The 21,374-nt window shown below is 40.8% G+C and overlaps 1 protein-coding gene across 1 annotated transcript in view; it reads right to left on the bottom strand.

The window, feature by feature from the left end:
• Positions 1–11,489: 11,489 nt before the first annotated feature.
• Positions 11,490–21,374, bottom strand: part of dedd (death effector domain containing) — a 33,715-nt gene continuing 23,830 nt past the window's right edge. The window contains exon 5 of the mRNA XM_034173128.1: positions 11,490–12,868. Within this exon, the coding sequence (XP_034029019.1) occupies positions 12,462–12,868 (407 nt within the window). The 3' untranslated portion in view covers positions 11,490–12,461. The remainder of the gene's footprint in view (positions 12,869–21,374) is intronic.

Genomic DNA, 21,374 nt, shown 5'->3' on the forward strand with positions numbered 1-21,374 from the left:
TAGAAAACTTTAAAAACCATTATCGGACCAATTATCTTCCGATAAATTTTCATCCGATAATTTTTAGACCTTTAACATAGTAAACAGCTACAAACATTTTTAAAATTTAAAATCAGTTTAACATCAGTTGAACCTGTTAAAGTTTCATAGCAGATGTGTAGTTCTGCCCTCTGCAAACAGAAGAGAGCTGCTTCTCAGAGAAACCTCTCTATCCTCTGCAGGCAAAGGAGAACTGGTCACAAAAAAAAAAAAAAAAATAAAAAAAAATCATTTCTTTTACACCATACTGATACACTGGCAATATCACCCAAGTCATCCAGAGGCATACATTTTTAACTTATGGTTCAAATTGTCACGTCTGAAGTTCTATAAAGTGAAAATATCAGATATATGTTTTAAAGTAATGCGCTAATTTTTTAAGGTTTTAGTGAGCACATGCTGTGCCCACTGCATTATGGGTAGGATAGGGTAATCTCAGTACGTTCACGACAGGACAAATGCATTTCACTCTGTTCAGGCTCCACAGACAACAGCATTAAACTCTAGTGCCTAAAACTCTCGTGAATATATTCTCTGGGTTTATAGACGTCATTATTGTGTTTGTTAAATTCCATGCATCTTAAATGTAGCAGACACAGATTATCTGGAATTTGTTTTGGCAAGTTTTCACGGTCTCTACTGCCATCTACTAGCCAGTAGTGTTCATGGCAGCATTCGTCCTGAAGCTGGGCAGACACTGTATGATATTTTTAAATCACTGTACTCGGTTTCACTTCAAATTGTACCACAGAACCGCACGGTGTAAACGTTCAGAGTGCACGATTTATGTTCTCACACACATTGTACGTTCAAAACCACATGTTGGACTCGTGTTTCCAGAAGCAAAACGTAAACAGAAGCTTTATTCAAACTTAATTTACAAAAACTCTCGATGGGAGACATCAAAGTTTTAAAAACAAAACAACAACAAAAAAACATTACAAGACAGGTCCGCTGTGTTTGCACAGGCACAGTGCGAGTAGTTGGATGCTTGTAGCTCTTCAGCAGCGGGATACCCTCACGACGGCCGACCAGAATATTAAACAGGTTGATTTTCATTCGACCATACGATCGCCGATCAGGAGGTGGTCGTGAGATGTTAAACGCAGCTCGTTACTCCATGTATACTACACGATTGCAGGACGCGCGATTAACCTGAAACTCGGTACGATCCAAAAAATTCTCGTGCAAATGAAAAATTATCTGCAAAAGGGCCAAAACTCACACAGTGTAAACCCAGCTTAAGTACTGAGTGTCTGGCACCAGTAGATCATGACATTGTTGTATTATTTTTTTGACACAGGTTATATCAGACGGTTATCTAATTAAAATTTGGCCTTTTTTTTTGAAAATGCCTTTTTTTTTTACAAATAAAAAATGGAATGTTTTACAAAAGCACATTTATCTGTGAACACCAACACACGACACACCTCACATTAACGTGTTGGTTTACATAATGTATGAGTCAAACCAATCAGTGTTAGCCGAGGCACATTTTACCCAGAATCCTTTGTGATCTGTCTGTGTTTGTTATAAAACTTCAGAATTAGTGCATTATTCAACATTAAAAGATATGCTATATTTTAACTTTGTAAAAATAACAGAATTGACAGTTATTCTATCAGTATTCATTTTATTTTTACACCAAACCATAACTCAGCATTGCTTTATTTTCCAAGACCACCTCCGCCTCACGGCATCATTGTGATTGAGCAGAGAGGTGAGCTTCATAGCTGTCCTCAGCTTGTGTCTGTGCTGGAAGCCATGTAATAAACAGGAGCTCCCAGCAGGGGGCAGGACGCTCAAAGACAGAAGTGCTGACTTGTCGTGGTGTTAAAACTCAAGATCAGCTTGTTAGTAGTTGCAAGTGTACCAGAGACAATAGTGGAATTTATCGGTCATCTGTAACTTCCGATACATTTTGGGTGGTTTATCGGTTTATCTTTATCAAAGATAACTTAAGTTATCTGATTATCTGTTATCAAAGTTAATTTTTGGTTATCTGTGCCCACCACTGTTGAAAATACAGATGCAAGATTCAATATTAATGCAAGTCTGACTGTCCAGGACAAGTGGAAAAGCTGTTGGGAACACAGGGCTACTCAACTTCATCAAATTCTTTATGTTTGTTGCACATTTGTGCTCAAGCTCCTGTAAGCTCATTAAGGTGCTCCGGTGATTCAACAAACATTTTGCACAAAAGCCTGCTGTTCACACAATGATTGCCTTTTTCCCCTCCCTTTATTGTACATATGCATACATACATACATAGAAATCTGTCCTCTGCATTTAACCGTCCTAATTACAGTAAGACATAATCCAACCACTAGGAGCAGTGTGCAGCCACAGTCCAGCACCCGGGGACCAACTCCAGAGTAGAGACACTGCCTTGCTGAGGGACAGAGAAAAGAGCAAACCCTAAATAAGCATGTTTTTGACTGTGGGAGGAACCGGAAGAGGGTCATTTTGTATCATTTCAACAGAGAATCTGCCAACATGTCTTGGATTTTCAAAAACTTGGTGGAGTGATTGGGACATATGAAAAACAGCCAGAACTAAAATATTTTGCTAACAGACTCCTTAGAGAGATAGCCCTAACAAACTTTTAACTAAATAGCATGTAGTCGCAAATTCAAATAGCTATAACCCAGGAACTATAGCACCTACAGAGGTGGTTCTGGTGTAATTTTAAAGGTCTTGCCTCGCTCTACAAGTCTGTGTTGAAAGCCATCTTCTAAAATCCACCAAAAAAAAAAAACAAAAAAAAAAAACTAACCAATTATATAAAAAATAAACCAATAACATATTGCATATCTACTCAAAAATTAGCATTCACAAATGTATTTTACATGGTCAATGTACTCTCATACACTCTCATACTGGGTTAATGCTGAATAATACTAAATTGAAATTCCTTGAAGTTCCTGGTATGGGAGATCCACTACCACCATCGTCTTCACTACTGCTACACGTGCTGCATGTCTGTGGTAATGACTGTTGGGCCAGTTTCTCCCGACACTGTGTACAGATCTTTTGTCCACTAGAACTGTTAGAGTGCCCGTCACAACGCGTTCAGGGATGAATTAATACATCCTAAGGTACCTCTACTAGAAATTTGAAAAAAATTGAAGGGGATATTTTTTGGGGGGGATCTGCTTTTGAAGTTTATAATTTTTGTGGTGGATTTCAGAAGACAGGCTTCAAAACAGACTTGTAGAGCTAGGCAAGACCTTTAAATGACACCAGTGCCAACTCTGTAGGTGCTACAGTTTTTGAGTTATAGCTATTTGAGTTATCGCGACTACATGCTAATTAGTCAAAACTTTGTTCGCACCTATCTCACTAATTAGGATTCCATTAGCAAAAATATTTGTGTTCTGGCTGTTTTCATATGTCCCAATCACCTCATGAAGTTTCATAAAAATCCAAGACATGTCGGCAGATTCTCTGTTGAAGTGACACGTAATGACCCAAGAAACCCACACAGACAGGGAGAACATGCAAACTCCACACAGAAAGGCCGGAAAGCGATCGCACGACCTTCTTGCTGTGAGGCACCAGTGCTAACTACCACTAAGCTACATAATAGTTCCTTTATGTTTTCATTTGAAAATAACTTTAAAGCCAGTCAGATGTATCAGAAAATGAAACCGCCTGCATTGAACTCACTTGTGTAGTGAACAGGTAAGAGAGGGAATGGGAAAAAACAAACAAAAAACAGAACAGCAAGCCTAAAGCTAGTCACATTAGCTACAAATGACAGCAGGCTCATTAGCAGGTTTTTAATGAGTCTTTCATTGGATTTAGGTGTGTTGGAACAGGGAGACAATTAAGTGTCAGGAAGGTAGATCTCCAGGACCGAACTTGGGCACACCCGATTTAAACTTTTAAAGTGCCATCACTGTAGGTGTGATCACCTGATCAGGTGTGGTCAGACCTAAATAATGAAGCGCTGTGATGATTTGCATCCTCCCAGAGATGGTTTCCAACGTGCGGTTAACACCCGCCGACTGAGCTGACACTGCCCTTCCAACCAAATCAATCATGTGGGGCAGCCTGGACGGGCCAATTATTGCCGCTTCCACCTTCTTAATTTTCCGGTAAACCAGTGCTATGCCCGCTCCACACAGCAGAAAGTCGGTCACCACCGAGCCAAATACACATCTTCGACGTCCTCCACACACAGTGTAAGGCACATGACCTGCCTCCAACTGTCCATCACGTAGCCCATCACATGCGTCCTGGCAGGACAGGTCGGGTCCTCCGCCCCCGAGTGTCTTGTAGAAAAAATAGTGTCAATTGTGTTCAGAGACCACTTTAACAGATCCATTTTTGCTGTTTTCCAGAAAAGCAAAGCTGGCAGCCTCACAGACAACACGCCACAGAAGCAGAAAAGATAGGGAGGGAGGGAGAGAGGAAAAAATGCGTCCATCTCGGCCGAGAGCAAGGAGGCAAAAAAAAAAAAAAAAAAAAAAGTTTATCAGTTTTAACATTAAATATCTTGTCTTTGTGGTGTATTCAATTGAATATAGGTTGAAAAGGATTTGCAAATCATTGTATTCTGTTTTTTTTTACACAACGTCCCAACTTCACTGGAATTGCGGTTGTGTCTGTGTGTATATATATATATACACACACACACACACACATATACACAGTAGTGTTCAGAATAATAGTAATGCTATTTGACTAAAAAGATTAATCCAGGTTTTTAGTATATTTCTTATTGTTACATGGGAAACAAGGTACCAGTAGATTCAGTAGATTCTCACAAATCCAACAAGACCAAGCATTCATGATATGCACACTCTTAAGGCTATGAAACTGGGCTATTAGTAAAAAAACAAAAAAGTAGAAAAGGGGGTGTTCACAATAATAGTAGTGTGGCATTCAGTCAGTGAGTTTGCCAATTTTGTGGAACAAACAGGTGTGAATCAGGTGTTCCCTATTTAAGGATGAAGCCAGCACCTGTTGAACATGCTTTTCTCTTTGAAAGCCTGAGGAAAATGGGACGTTCAAGACATTGTTCAGAAGAACAGCGTAGTTTGATTAAAAAGTTGATTGGAGAGTGGAAAACTTATACACAGCGCAAAAAATTATAGGCTGTTCATCTACAATGATCTCCAATGCTTTAAAATGGACAAAAAAAAAAAACAGAGACATGTGGAAGAGAACAGAAAACAACCATCAAAATGGATAGAAGAGTAACCAGAATGGCAAAGGCTCACCCAATGATCAGCTCCAGGATGATCAAAGACAGTCTGGAGTTACCTGTAAGTGCTGTGACAGTTAGAAGACGCCTGTGTGAAGCTAATTTATTTGCAAGAATCCCCCGCAAAGTCCCTCTGTTAAATAAAAGACGTGCAGAAGAGGTTACAATTTGCCAAAGAACACATCAACTGGCCTAAAGAGAAATGGAGGAATATTTTGTGGATGGAGAGTAAAATTGTTCTTTTTGGGTCCAAGGGCCGCAGACAGTTTGTGAGATGACCCCCACTCTGAATTCAAGCCACAGTTCACAGTGAAGCATGGTGGTGCAAGCATCATGATATGGGCATGTTTCTCCTACTATGGTGCTGGGCCTATATATATCGCATACCAGGTATCATGGATCAGTTTGTAAAATACTTGAGGTCATGTTGCCTTATGCTGAAGAGGACATGCCCTTGAAATGGGTGTTTCAACAAGACAATGACCCCAAGCACACTAGTAAATGAGCAAAATCCTGGTTCCAAACCAACAAAATTAATGCCTCGCAGATGAAGAAATAATGAAAAACTGTGGTTATACAACTAAATACTAGTTTAGTGATTCACAGGATTGCTAAAAAAGAAGTTTGAACATAATACTTTTGCGTTTGTAGCGTCAACAGCAGATGCTACTATTATTGTGAACACCCCCTTTCTACATTTTTTTTTACTAATAGCCCAATTTCATAGCCTTAAGAGTGTGCATATCTTTTTATACCAAGATTTGCTCAGAAAACAACCAAAAACAACCAAATCTGAATGAATACCTTTTATTTTGGAGTATGTATATCATTTTTAATGCAGTAAGAAATAGGCCTTTCACACAGTCATCTACGAATACAAGCAGCAGGTTGGTCATGGTGGGCGGTGTCCCACAGCAGCCTACACTCAAGGTTCATGAAATGGAGCAATACTTTCACCTAGTGGTCACCATAACTGCAGATTCCACCAAGCGTTCTCATTGAATATACTGCTCAAACTAATTCAAGAAAGACTTGCACCCCTTCAGTTGGTGCACACATTCAGAATATAAATGGGAGCAAACGAAACCCTGCTTTCATTGCAGCCCTGCTACTTTAGCCTGACACCACCCCACACCCCACTCAAAAACAATTTCATAATCTTGCTGAGAATAAGATTTCATACCCAAACTTTAGTCGAAGTCTAAAAATGATGGGTTGCCCCACTGCGAAAGACGAGGCAAGTTAGACCGTCTAACTCTGGTACAAAGGTGTAAAATCTGGTGCACGCGGTGATCCCTTCTGGTCTAATGTGAAGACAGCAGCAAGTGTCCTTCAAGACAAACAAAATGATGCTTATGTTGAGAAAAGGGTTTGCTGAGACTGTAAAACCCTCTCCAGATCCAAATCCATCCCCGACAAAAACTTACTTTATCGTATTTGTACTTCATCAGGCAACCAGTCATATGTGACCTAAACCACACAGTAATAAACATCAACTAACCCGTAAAGATTAAAAAACAGGGGTGAGAGAATTTCAGAATTTCTGGTAACCCTTAAGAGCTGCATATTGAAATTTCAAATTTGAGATATTTTTAGAGATTGAAAACATTCTGTGCGCTGGTTCTCCATCGGGTTCATGTTTGAACAGACCTTCATTTGAATTTCCCCAATCCCTCAAACCCGCGACATTTTTGGTTGAATCTGAAAATGATCCATAAATAAAAAACTTAAATATCTTGGTAGCATGTTACAGACATGTGATGGAGCTCACGGGTTAAAAATGGCAGTGAGGTGCAGCAGAATGAATCCTGCTCCGACTGACAGCAGACTGATTCTGTTTCCATCTTCAAAAGTGATGCACAAAAATCCCCAGCAAGCATCAGCGGGCAAATCAGGGTTGTGCTTCTGGAACTTCGCCGCACAGTGCCACGTGCCCCTTACGGTGTACTGTAAGTACCACCACCAAGAAGGCATTTCAACAATAAAACTATCGACTGCCCTTTTTGTTGCCATGTTTAATTTGATGCCGTTTTGTTTTGTTTTTCTAAAACAAACAATCTTGGTGTTGGGAAAATTTTCACTTTTTCCTTTCAAATGTTTCAGAATCACATAAAAAAAAAAAAAAAAAAAAACAAATGAGCAAATGACAAGAACAGGCCAGAACTCAGACTCTCACAAAAACCTTAAAACGGATCAGATTGGTTATTTTTTAATGGACACTAATTTTTAACCACTGGTTCAGTGAGGCGGTTTGGTGCTGAGCTGCAGGGCCGGGTCACGACCTCCGAGAAGAACAAGTGTGTCCCTACAACACGGACACTTTAATGACGGCAGAAAACACTGAAGCTGTAACAGTCAAGAAAACAACGGCGTCCTGTCAACCCGCGTTTAAAATGAAACCAAGAGTTCTTGTCTGAACAGCACAGAATCATGTTTTGAGGGTGGAACTTACACCTGCAGCGTGACGTCACAACAAGCAACCCGACCGCCGCCCGCGTGGGGGAAGGTTCCGCCCTTTTCGCCTCTGATTGGCTAGAAGGTGAGCAGCAGAAGTCTTGTTTTGAAATGTTACCTGATGATCGAGCAGGACAGACTGACAGCTGAGCAGAGAGAAATGTTTTAAAAGTGGTAAATAAATCTGCAAAATAACTGGAAGGCAGTACTTGGTTATCGCAGGTGAATCGATGGCTGCCCACATCACATCTTCAGTAAAGTTACTATCCTCGTAGTGAGCAAACTAACATTATCTCCGCTGCCATTTCTGCTCGACCCCACATGGCTGCTTGCAGCTATATTTTTATTTATGTATTTGTTTTTGGCTGGCTCCTGCACCTTAATTTGAATATTTGCACAATCCCAGATTAAATAAAATATATTATAAATATATATAAGTATTTTGACCTTTCGATGGAGTGTTGGCACCACGTGCCGTTGCAGGGTCAATTTTTCCATCAACCTCTCACTGAAGAAGAAAAAAAGTCTGCTGCTTACAGCCACTGTGAAGACAATTAATGCAGGGTACTACTTTAAAAAACAACAACAAAAAAAAACAATTTCCAATTCCAATCAAATCTCATCTCTACAAGTAGAGTTGAAACACAAATCAAATCCCTGCAGGAAATACTGAGGACATCCAAATTTACCCCAGGTGGACTCCAATGAAGGTGCAGAAACATCTCAAGGAAATACTGAGGACATCCAAATTTACCCCAGGTGGACTCCAATGAAGGTGCAGAAACATCTCAAGGATGATCAGCGGAAACAGGAAGCACCTGAACTCAATTTTCAGCTTCATGGCAAAAGCTGTGAAAACTTTAGTTTTTTATTTTTAATACATTTGCAAAAAATCTCAAACTTTTTTTCACATTGGGGTGTTGTGTGTAGAACTTTGATTTTAAGAAATGTGGGGGGGGGGGGGGGGGGGGAGGTGAAGCGCTGTGATACTTTCCAGATGCTCTATTTCTTTGCCTTATTACACTGTCAAGAGAAGCAACAGATTCCTCTCAAAGTTTCAAAATTTTACACCTTTTCAATTTTTCTTTATTGTTATTACTTTCAAAATAAGGACGGACGCACTCATCCAAATCAGGCTCTTCTGGGTCTTTAATCAAAAATGGATAAATTTGGGTTTCTGAACCAGCGCCAAACAAAAAGCACAATTTCACTTTCAGAGCTGTAAAAACTAGGGACCTAAAAAAAAAAAAAAAAAAAAAACAAGCTCACACCCCTAAACTGATAACCAACTGAAGTTGTCATTAACATGATCATTTAAGGCTGTTTGGTGTGAGGTCTGACCCACACTGTGGCCACATTGGTGTTTTATGGGTAAAGGCACCTGGACCCTTGCACAAATTTGATCCCCACTGAGGCACAATTCTTCATGCCAATGCATCCCGTTTTGCGTCATTTGACGCCACGCCTAATATGTGCAAACTAATTTTATCTGTGCCTCATCTAGAATATATATATATATATATATATATATATATATATATATATGTGTGTGTATATACACATATACACAGGGCCATATATAGGAATGTGAAAGGGGGGGTTCAAATCCTTGAGTTGGGGGTCCAGTGGGCCGCAGAGCCCCCGGTGGGGTTGAGGGGCAACGCCCTTGTGGGGGGCGAAGCCCCCTGAAGCAGAAGCTTTTTGAGGATTTCGAGAGGTAAAAAGCTACATAAATTTCATTTGAAACCCAAAACGCATCATTTTAGGAAATACATTTTTATATACAAATAGTCCTTGCTTGGGATTGGATCAGTTGCCATAAGAACCACCCAGGAAGAACCAAGATAACATTAATGCAAACTTTATACCTGCCTGTCAATTGCGAATGCTGTTAGTTATGCGAATGCAACCGACAGGCGTGAAACAACTCACGCATGCGCACGAAGGTTCAAGCTTGGCTGATGCAAGCGCACATGATTCAAATCCATAGTTTTTGCAAAAAATATAAAGGTCGGATAGTTTTCTAACAGACCTCGTATTTAGTGGTATTAATATTCGCGTTTACATTATGAATATGTACGTTATGTATTAAAATAGCGGTATTTAATTTGGCAACCTTGTTTAACTCGCGAAATTCGCATAATAAATCCCACGCAAATATTTGCACCTTTACAGTATTTGCAACAGAAGGAGAAGCTCCCTTTATTTCTCAGCTTATACATGCAAACATGTTTTTACAAACCAGACAAGTGTAATTGTGTGTCTACATGGGTATTTACAAGCCTACTAATCTGATATCAGAGGATAGGGACCAGGGAGCAAAAATTCTCAACCCCCATGGGAAAAGTTTATCTAGCCGTTTCCCCTTTCATCACTTAAGGGATTACTCTGGCAGAGGAAATTGAAACTTGAGGGTGTGTGGTAATAGCTGTGTAACAGTGCTTGTTGCTTATTATCAATGAAAAGAAAATACATAATATTGATATCCAGATCAGAGAAAAAAAAAAAAAAAAATCAGCAGAAAAAAAAATGGGGGGGGGGTTCGGTTGAACCCCCTCTATATAAGGGCATTTTATTTTATATATATATATATATATATAGCTTATTCATATCTTAATTTATTTACAACTTACATATGTCACCTGGTCTGCTGTTATTTACAAGTCATAGTTGATGGCTTCTGTCTTTTCTTACTCTCAAACGCGAGTAAAGCGCAGCGCCCCCTATCTTTATCATGTACAATGGGCGCCAACACGGGGATCGAATTCATGCAAGTGTCAAGGTGCCTCAACAGACGGTACGGAGACAGGAAATGCTGAATTTTGGTTTTAATAAAAAAAAAATCTAAAGACTTATGTTTGTGCAACTAATGATTAGTTTCATAATTGATTAACCAATTGATTATTTTCTGGATTAACAGATTAGTTGTTAGGTCTATAAAATGGTGAAAAATGTTTTAGCAATGTTGTGCCGAACACAAAATCATCTCTTCAAATCTCTTGTTTTGTCCACAGCTCAAAAGTATCCAGTTTACTGATAAAACGGGGGGGGGGGGGGGGGGGGAACGTAAAATATCCAAATTTAAGCAGTAGGTCTGTTCAAAATGTCAAATGTTACATTGTTTGGGCCACATGTTTTTGTTCCACTAAAAATAGAAGATCTGTGCCAAATGTGATTGTAATGGCACATTTTTAGCAAGTACCAGAGCAAGAATTTTAGCTGAGGAAGCTTCTGCGATTTGAAGCAAAACGTCCTCACGTCAAGCAACTCAGTCCAGTCGAAGATTCAAGCTTCTCTACTACGTCCCCACAAAGCAACAAGTTTCCCCAAACAAGCAAAAAGGGTAGACGACTTCCAGTAATGTTCTCCTCTGGGTGACCAATCAACCAGCACTTTTTGTGATTAGAAGCCATCACATGTACCTGTAAAAGAAAAATAATGGCGTCAGAGTCTTCTCCCATTAGGGTGACGTTGTCTTGCCAGCGGAGAGAGAGGAACATGTCACTCTGGGGGACCTCTAAATCTTATCTGACAGAGTTCAAATTTGGTCTGCATCTATAAAACCCCAAGTGGAACAAAAACAACATGTGGCCCGAAGTCTCTCACAACTTTTATTTTTCACTATATAACATGAACAGCCCTAATCAGCAGCTCAAATCAAAGAAATAAGATAAAAACAGATTCAAGAGATCAAGTGATTATGAAATAATTGTCCATTAAATTAATAGTTGATTTATTGCTGCAGCTGGAGACCGATTTGAAAATACAGTTGGGATTGTTGAATTTTGAAGCAGGTTATGTGGGACTGGTCCTGTACTTGGTGGATGGGAACACTTTCAGAAACGCTCGGCAACATGGCGGCTAAATTTCAACACCATTATGCTTCTGTGTTAACTGTGAGAAAGCCGAGTGAACACTGAGCTCCAGGAGGTTGTTGAAGACTGACTGAGCGGCTCCACGCACATTATGGCACAAACACGGGTCGGTGCTGCTCAGGATGACAGCGGATCAAAGCTGCAGCCATAAAGTGGCACCAAGAACTGACAGAGAGATGGTGAGGCTGCAAACAGGGGACTTAAACCACGCAGTGAGCAGAGCTGTGAGCGTCCTCTACGCCTGCCGGCTCCGACTTACACCCACTTTTAGTCTGAGCAGAACTTAATCTTCATGTAAGATGGTTGAAGAGGCGAGTGGGCATGTAGACTGAGACGAACAGGAAACCACCTGCCAAAGAACCACGCTGCTTCAAACGCACGTTAAAACTGAGCGTGTTAAAAACATTTAGACAGTGACGACACATCAGAAATGTCACAATCCTACAAACGTGGAGTGACAAAAATATAGAGACGGGGAAGCTACATACAGATGACGGGGAGCTGTCTTAAAAACAAAAACATTCCAATCAACCTTAAAATAATCTGCAACAGATGAGGTGGAGGTACAGCTCCCTCTGGGAGTAACAGCTTTGCCGAAGGATGCTTCCTATATTTACACAAACTGATGAGCAGGAGCCACCAATCAACCGTTAATGAGCTAGAATACTAAAAACAAAGGTTCGGGCCTCTCCTCCTACAGAACAGTAACAGCTTAACATTCAGGCTCATGTGGAACACAATGCACCGTCTGCTGCTCTTTGCACCATGCATGCTCTGCTAGGAGTGCCACACACAGATCCTGGACCAGCCATCACCCAGAGGTCAGGTGGCACCTCAGAGGTCACGTGTCACTTCAATCCATCCAGGAGGCATGGGAGCCTCTAAGACACAGCCTCTTTGCTGCCTCCTGCTGGGCTACCGCCACTTGTGACCAAATTAAGGAGCAGTTTGCGGCGCCCTGCCTGGTAGTCCTCCTCATCCACGTTGACCAGGAGTTTTATCGCCTCGTGGCCCACAGCCTGTTTTAGGGAATCTGTGATGAAGACCCCTTTAAGGGCCTCAAGTAAAGAACCGTTGATGTAGTCTCTCCAGAAGGCATCCAGATATGTGAGCTCAGAGAACTTGATGTCACATATGATGGAGCCCAAGTCTCTGGATTTCAGGATGGTGTTGGCCTGGTTGAAGCGCTCAAATTGCCGCTCCACAGCTTCCTGCTTGTTGGAGAAGACGTTGCCTTGAAGCGCCGACTCGTGTTGGCAATATTCAGCACGAACACGGAGACGGATATCTGGACAGAGAGAGAGAGACGAAGGACTGACTTAGAGGTGGACAACGTTACCACAAAACATCACTTTCATAAACGTAAGGCAAAAACTAAACAAAAATACGAAAGATTTTAATAAATAAACCAGAAGCTGGAAGAGAACAGAATCATCAGCCCTTAGGCCAAAATCAGAATAAATGCTCCTCTGTGAGGAGGAAACACTGAAGCTGGATGGATGGATGAATGGATGGGAAAAGTATTAAAGTCACAGAGAGGATGGGCCAAGCACTTAAGTAGCAGAAAGGTCTCGGTCCAAACCCACCCCCGCCCCTTCTCCACATAATACAGTTACATCAGGAAGGGCATACGGTGTAAAACTTGTGCCAAATCAACATTCAGGTCTGCTGTGGCAACCCCAAGTAAAAACAAGGGAGTTTGACAGACAGGAGTAGTACACATGTAACTAGCAGAGATGAATAGCAGGTGCTGGACCACATCCTGACGCACACGACCGCCATCCTGAAATTCACATCCAAGTAGTTACTCGGCCTGTGACAATAAGATAAGATACTGTTCGAGAAATAACTCTGTCAAACACTTTATTGTCTTCTGAAGACGACTTCATGCCACAGATGATCTAAACTAACCCTCTGAAAAGCAACAAACCACATCTGATCCTTCTGGGCCTTTGCTCTGATTTACTGTACTTTAAGTCCTTTCCCTTCTGAGGTACGTAAGTCCCTTCAGCTGCTCCCTTATTTTCATTCAGAGTCGCCACAGCAGATTCAATGTGGGTCTGCATGTTGATTTGGCACAGATTTTACGCCGGATGCCCTTTATGATGCAACTTCACATTACATGGAGAAATGTGGCAGGGGTGGGATTTGAACAGGGAATCTTCCGCACTGAAACCAAGCGCACTAACCAGGTACTTGTGTATATGGTTCACTGCCCGTGCGCTGCATGCATCCATCGTATGTGTGCAGACACCAGAGCGATGTGATGTTCCCCACACTTTAAGGACATCACCAGAGTCCGATCAACACACCAGACCAATGATGTCATTATATGCATACACCTCCCCAAAATCAAATATTTTTTTAATTAACGTGTATTAAATGCCTACCTAAAATAAATTAATCCCGTGACCCCCACCATATTGTAAAACTACGTTTTTTGGGGGGGGGGGGGTTTACAACGTTCTCGCCCCTTCCATGTCTGACTTGTGATGATGTCATCCATTTGTCCTGTGCTCTTATTGTGAAAGACTCTTGTGTGACAAACAGAATGTGGCCAGCTTTGTTCAAGCCCCAGTCACACTATCAGTTTGTGTTGGTTTTTGTCTGATAAAAGTACTTTTTCAATCCAGCAAAATGAATTCTGTGTCAGCTGATGTCTGCAAAGTCATCAGAAACTTTTGTTCGTATTCAAAACGCTGAGGGGAGTTCAGACAGAGATCTTTACTGCTGCTTGGACGTTCGTGTGTCATTTTAAGTATGAGAGGGGGGACACAGTGAGCACAGGCAGCACTGCTGGACCGAACAAGGAGAAAACTGACTTCAAGTGTTGACAGTCAGCCACAGACTGTATGTTCCACTGTTTTCAGTGAGAGGTGGATGGGAAAATATGGATTGTTTTTTCTATCTTAAGAAGCATGAATCATTGATCAAACAGAGGAATGTTTGGCTGAAAAGTCCACAAATATCACCAACATTACAACACTGAGTCTAAAAAAATAAAAAGTCAAATGACCCACAGTTCATGGAGGGAAATGGAACAACCATAACATTGGTTTGGAGGTTGATGACTCTAAAAAGTGCTCGCTGAGGGACAAATTAATCCATAAACAGCCACTGTTCCAACCAACGCGACGGAGAACTTTAAAAGGGTCACGTGCACGTCGACGTCACTGCACAGCCACAGAGTTCCAGAGTTGCAAAAGCAGGCTTCAGCATTTTAAGTTACCACTCCACAGTGGACTTAGAAAAAAAGAGGGACTCGACCAAATGTAATCTTTTAATTTACATAATGGCCAGCGCTTATTTCAGGCAGGCATTTACTTTTTTCAGACAAAGTTTTGACCCGGTCATTAAATGAAGCAGGTCCAGATTCAAGGTCAGGCATTTATCAAGGAAATACGTCAGACTAATTGGTGCTGGGGATTCCCTGTGGATCGTTCAGCACCTCCTGGCTGTAACTAATATAATGACATACATATAATGGATTTTGTCAGTTTTATACATATAACAGATTTCGATTATAACAGACAAAATTCGCCGGTCCACTTGAATTCATTATATGTGAATTTTACTGTATATCACTCACTAACTGTTGCTGCTCTTTTTTTTGATGGATCATCATATTATAAAAAGACTTTAACCTACACATTTAAATATTTCAGAATAAACACATTAAGGGGACAGATTTTGTAACCAATTAAAATCTCAGGACGGTAGCCAGGATCTGAAATGGCGGGGGGGGTCAGTGTACCATTGTCAGCATTTTTGATGCCCAGGGATGCATTCTTGAGGTTTTCTTTTTTGATGACTATTTTCTCACCCCAATTCTCCCCAGTTTTGTTGTTCTGCTTAATGTGTGTATTTGTATTTATAAATTTGAAGGAAAAAAAAAAAAAAAAAAAAAAAAAAAAAAAAAAAAATCACACGTACATAAGTATTCACAGCCTTTGTCATAAAGCTCAAATTGAGCTCAAGTGCCACCTGTTTCCACTGTACTCTAACTTCCACTAACTCAAAGCTAACTTCCACGCTTGTCAAAAGCTCATGCATGCGCATACGCATGCCTTTCTGCAGATGACATTAAAACATTTATAATTGACTGATTGATAGGGGGCTTTACTGAACATGTACCAACTGTACATAAGACATTAGCAGGGTTCTCACCAGCACAGTTGAGCGTAGGGAACCCCTATGCTGATATTTGGATCCCCTATAATATGATTCAACCAGCATGGTGGGCTTTTATGTTTTTGTTTTTTAAAGGACATGTCGCATATTATTTAATGTCCCAGTTAGCAACACCATGTTTCATGATTGTAAGTCTATCCGTGCACATTTGTTAATAATTACTGGTCGCTGATGCATTTTATCTCACTTTCTTGGCGATTCAGCAGATGCATTTCCATCTTGCAGTCATCGTTTTTTTTTTCTTTTTTTTTTTTTTTGCAGTTACCGTGTTTGTCATGTGTTGCCCAAAAAAGCAAAAATTAAAAGCGAAACACTCAGTCTGTGAGTCATAACCACAAGACTGAACAAAAAGCAGAAGAACAAGTGACAGACTTAACCCTGCTGAGAGGAGCTTTTTTTCACAGACTGTTCGTCAGTGTGGCCAGATGGAGCTGTGACCCACCAGACCAGAGGAGACAGCAGCCAGTAAAACTTACAATTTCTAATATTGTTTATAAATGTACCTATGAAATTCTTTCTAAACATTTTAGTTGTTGAAATTATTATAAGTAACAGTATGAAAAATTGTCTTCAAAAGTGGACTTTTAATCTAGGACTGTTGTGGGGAGCAGTGCCCCCCCCACGGATTCGCCACTGACTTGCTGTCTGATCAGAAGAATGGATAACGCTTATTTATGCAGAAAACACGATCAGATTGACATGTAAGAAAGTTTTATCATCTTTCTTTTACATCATGTCGCCCTCAGAAAGAGACATTAGGCGCACTTGGGTGGAACAAAAAACTGTCAGCTGTTTTTAGCAAGGACACACAGAGCAGTACAGAGTTTTAAATAAAGGGGGGGGGGGGGGGCTTAAAAATGTCTTTGTAAAGCCACAGCTCTGAGCACTTTGAGAGAAAACTGTTTTTCAACTCGGAGCACAGTGGAGGAAAAGCTTGCAGGTTGTTGCAAGTGGTAACAGTGGACAGTTCTTCTGAGCACAGTTTTAATTCTGCAATTCTGCACCCACAATACAAAAATAACAGTAATGAAAAAGGGACCTGGAGAAGTAACTTTAATCTGATAACTGATTTGGAAAGATTAACGCATTAGATTACTTATTGAAAAAAGTGGTCAGATTAGAGTAACGCATTACCAGCATCACTGTATAGATACATACACACACCCAGTTTGAGCAACAGAGTTTCTGCAGTTTTGTCTGAGGTGAGTAAACTAAAATTATACCATGTCAGTGAGAATTCCATGTCTAACTGGCATGCATTATTTTCGTGTATACGCACACGTAGTTCGGCGACTTAAGTCATTGTTATAATCACTCTGCTCTGGCTGTCACCATAACAACGCGCAAATCAGCTGGCGCAGATCAGCTGTGTTTTGACAGGTGAATGACAGAAACGTGATAAAACATGGATTTCCAAGTGAATTTTAATATTTTTGACCAAAATAAAACGTTTGAGGAATGGAAAGAGGAGAGCAAACGAGAAGAACAGCAAAAGCAACGGCATAAAGATTTAACATCGGACAAACTGAACAAGACTGAAGAAGGGAAAGAAGAAGAGAATGGTTCTATCCTTGCGGGCTGCTGGAGCACTCCACATCAAAACAGCGAGCATAGTTTCTGGACCTGTTGCCAGAGTTGGCCGCAGCTCCATACACCAGACAGGGGGGCGGTGTGAGTGGCCCGCTGCAGCGTAGGCCCGCAGGCTCGGTAAGCACATCGGAGGCAAAATATCTTGAGACTGGCATAAAATAGTCCCAAATACTTATGCATTTTTATTAAGTTCTGTTAACTTAAATAAATATTTGTGTGTTAGCTCACTGTGAGGGACCACGGTATAAGTGGATTAAACAAATCGAAGCCGCTCATTATACGGTTTGAATGCACTTCGCGGAGTAACACCACTCCGCTTCGCATCGTGGTGTTTTAGACTCCACATCGTGCATTCAAACCGTATAATGAACGGCTTCTCGTTGTTTAATCCTTACTTAATACGTGATGTTATTGCGCTGCTGAAGTTTATCAGGTAACGTTAGTCTTTAGCTGCAGGATGTTAAATCAACCACAGTCAAGCTGAGTGAACATTTTAGATTTTGTAAATTGTTTAGTTCTATTTTTATTTTTAACAAAGAAAGCTACACAGTTTTTCAATGGTTACTGCTCTCACTATAAGAAAAGTCTCAAATTTAAATAAGATTTTTTTTAAATTATCTAGTAAACAGACAAAAAACTAGAACAGCACTGTTTTGTGGTTCTTTATATTTTAAGAAACATATTTCTTCACTTCTCCCAGATCAGGAGCATTTCAACATTTGCTGTGCAAATGTTACTACAACCCCTGGCAAAAATTATGGAATCACCGGCCTCAGAGGATGTTCATTCAGTTGTTTAATTTTGTAGAAAAAAAGCAGATCATAGACATGACAAAACTAAAGTCATTTCAAATGGCAACTTTCTGGCTTTAAGAAACACTATAAGAAATCAGGAAAAAAAAATGTGGCAGTCAGTAACGGTTACTTTTTTAGATCAAGCAGAGGGAAAAAAAAATATGGAATCACTCAATTCTGAGGAAAAAATTATGGAATCATGAAAAACAAAAGAACGCTCCAACACATCACTAGTATTTTGTTGCACCACCTCTGGCTTTTATAACAGCTTGCAGTCTCTGAGGCATGGACTTAATGAGTGACAAACAGTACTCTTCATCAATCTGGCTCCAACTTTCTCTGATTGCTGTTGCCAGATCAGCTTTGCAGGTTGGAGCCTTGTCATGGACCATTTTCTTCAACTTCCACCAAAGATTTTCAATTGGATTAAGATCCGAACTATTTGCAGGCCATGACATTGACCCTATGTGTCTTTTTGCAAGGAATGTTTTCACAGTTTTTGCTCTATGGCAAGATGCATTATCATCTTGAAAAATGATTTCATCATCCCCAAACATCCTTTCAATTGATGGGATAAGAAAAGTGTCCAAAATATCAACATAAACTTGTGCATTTATTGATGATGTAATGACAGCCATCTCCCCAGTGCCTTTACCTGACATGCAGCCCCATATCATCAATGACTGTGGAAATTTACATGTTCTCTTCAGGCAGTCATCTTTATAAATCTCATTGGAACAGCACCAAACAAAAGTTCCAGCATCATCACCTTGCCCAATGCAGATTCGAGATTCATCACTGAATATGATTTTCATCCAGTCATCCACAGTCCACGATTGCTTTTCCTTACCTCATTGTAACCTTGTTTTTTTCTGTTTAGGTGTTAATGATGGCTTTCGTTTAGCTTTTCTGTATGTAAATCCCATTTCCTTTAGGCAGTTTCTTACAGTTCAGTCACAGATGTTGACTCCAGTTTCCTCCCATTCGTTCCTCATTTGTTTTGTTGTACATTTTTGATTTTTGAGACATATTGCTTTAAGTTTTCTGTCTTGACGCTTTGATGTCTTCCTTGGTCTACCAGTATGCTTGCCTTTAACAACCTTCCCATGTTGTTTGTATTTGGTCCAGAGTTTAGACACAGCTGACTGTGAACAACCAACATCTTTTGCAACACTGCGTGATGATTTACCCTCTTTTAAGAGTTTGATAATCCTCTCCGTTGTTTCAATTGACATCTCTCGTCATGATTCATGTCAGTCCACTTGGTGCAACAGCACTCCAAGGTGTGATCACTCCTTTTTAGATGCAGACTAACAAGCAGATCTGATTTGATGCAGGTGTTTCTTAAAGCCAGAAAGTTGCCATTTGAAATTACTTTAGTTTTGTGTCATGTCTGATCTGCTTTTTTTCTACAAAATTAAACAACTGAATGAACATCCTCCGAGGCCAGTGATTCCATAATTTTTGCCAGGGGTTGTACATGTTGTTACCTGAGGCCAAAATATTGTCATGGGGTATTGCGAAGGCCTTGTGTCCATGCATCCGTCTGTCTGTGCTCAGCGTAACTCCGGTCCTGTTACCTCCGGGGTCTTCAAATTGACAGGGAACATTCTTGGGACACAGATCTTGGACAAGTTCAAAGATGGCTAACTTTGACCTATTTTAAGAGGTTATGAAGTCACATTCTGTACCTAATTTTATGGTATGATCTTGCGGCTGTTAGCATGGTGACGTCACTTCCTGGTTTTGCTAGCTGCTAACTTCGCTTCGTTTTTGGCGAGAAATAACACTTTTCTCATATATCTCCCAATTCGGATCAGGGAGACAGCCACCCTCTCTACTTTTAAGATTAGGCTTAAAACTTTCCTTTTTGCCAAAGCTTATAGTTAGGGCTGGATCAGGTGACCCTGAACCATCCCTTAGTTATGCTGCTATAGACTTAGACTGCTGGGGGGTTCCCATGATGCACTGAGTGTTTCTTTCTCTTTTTGCTCTGTATGCACCACTCTGTATTTAATCATTAGTGATTGATCTCTGCTCCCCTCCACAGCATGTCTTTTTCCTGGTTCTCTCCCTCAGCCCCAACCAGTCCCAGCAGAAGACTGCCCCTCCCTGAGCCTGGTTCTGCTGGAGGTTTCTTCCTGTTAAAAAGGAGTTTTTCCTTCCCACTGTCGCCAAGTGCTTGCTCACAGGGGGTCGTTTTGACCATTGGGACAATTCACCACTGTTAGCATACATGCTAACTTCCGCTAACTCAAAGCTAACTTCCTATGGAGTTCAATTTGTCTCATTAATACCTGCAAATGTACAGAGGTTGATCTACAAATATTCCTTGATTTGCACAACTTCCACTCTTCTCAAAGCTCATATATGCACACACACAAGTCCTCCTGCAGATGGCGTTAAAATGTAAATACTGTTTTTGATTGATTGATAGATAGAGGTGCTTTATTGAACATGTACAAACTGTACATAATGCAATAGGATCTTAATTATTTAAACAATTGTCCTACCGGCCGACACCAACACACAGCTTCTGGCCGTACGTGCGAAGGGAAAAGAAAGGAGCATATCAGAGGGACAACACAAGCAGGACAGTTTGGAGACAAAGTCAGAGATGTGAGACAGAGATGGTTTGGACATGTGCAGAGGAGGAAAACGATGCTGAGGATGGAGCCCAGGCAGGAGGAGAAGAGGGAGGCCAAAGAGGACGTTTATGGATGTGCTGAGGGAGGACATGCAGGTACAGACTGATGACCTGCTGTGGCGTGCTCTAACACAAGGGTCTGCAACCCGTTTGGGTGGTTGACTTCATTTCATTTCTTATACATGAACCGTACGGTACACATGACTGTTCGACACACAGAACTGTATGCAGAATACAAGGTCAGGTTCTGCACAGTATGATCATACACACACAGCATAATGTGACTGATGAACGTTAGGCAGAACCAAAGGTCACAAGACGCGAGGTCACTGGCCAGCCTTAGCTTAGGACATGACGGATGGAGGCAGTCAAAACACATGTCGAGTGAAAAAAGAAAGGCAAAGCTGCCTGCACACAGGAGTTAGCTGACCTGTTTCACACTTTTAAATCTCGGGTGGGAAAATTTTGAGTTTCCCAAAATTTGGCTCCACACACTGATGTACTGAACTTTCCTCAGCAAAACCCAGCATCCAAGACCAAAAACACAGTTTTCCCATTTGTGAAGATATTCC

This window comes from Thalassophryne amazonica, chromosome 6 (genome assembly GCF_902500255.1).
Source record: "Thalassophryne amazonica chromosome 6, fThaAma1.1, whole genome shotgun sequence".
Classification (NCBI taxonomy): domain Eukaryota; kingdom Metazoa; phylum Chordata; class Actinopteri; order Batrachoidiformes; family Batrachoididae; genus Thalassophryne; species Thalassophryne amazonica.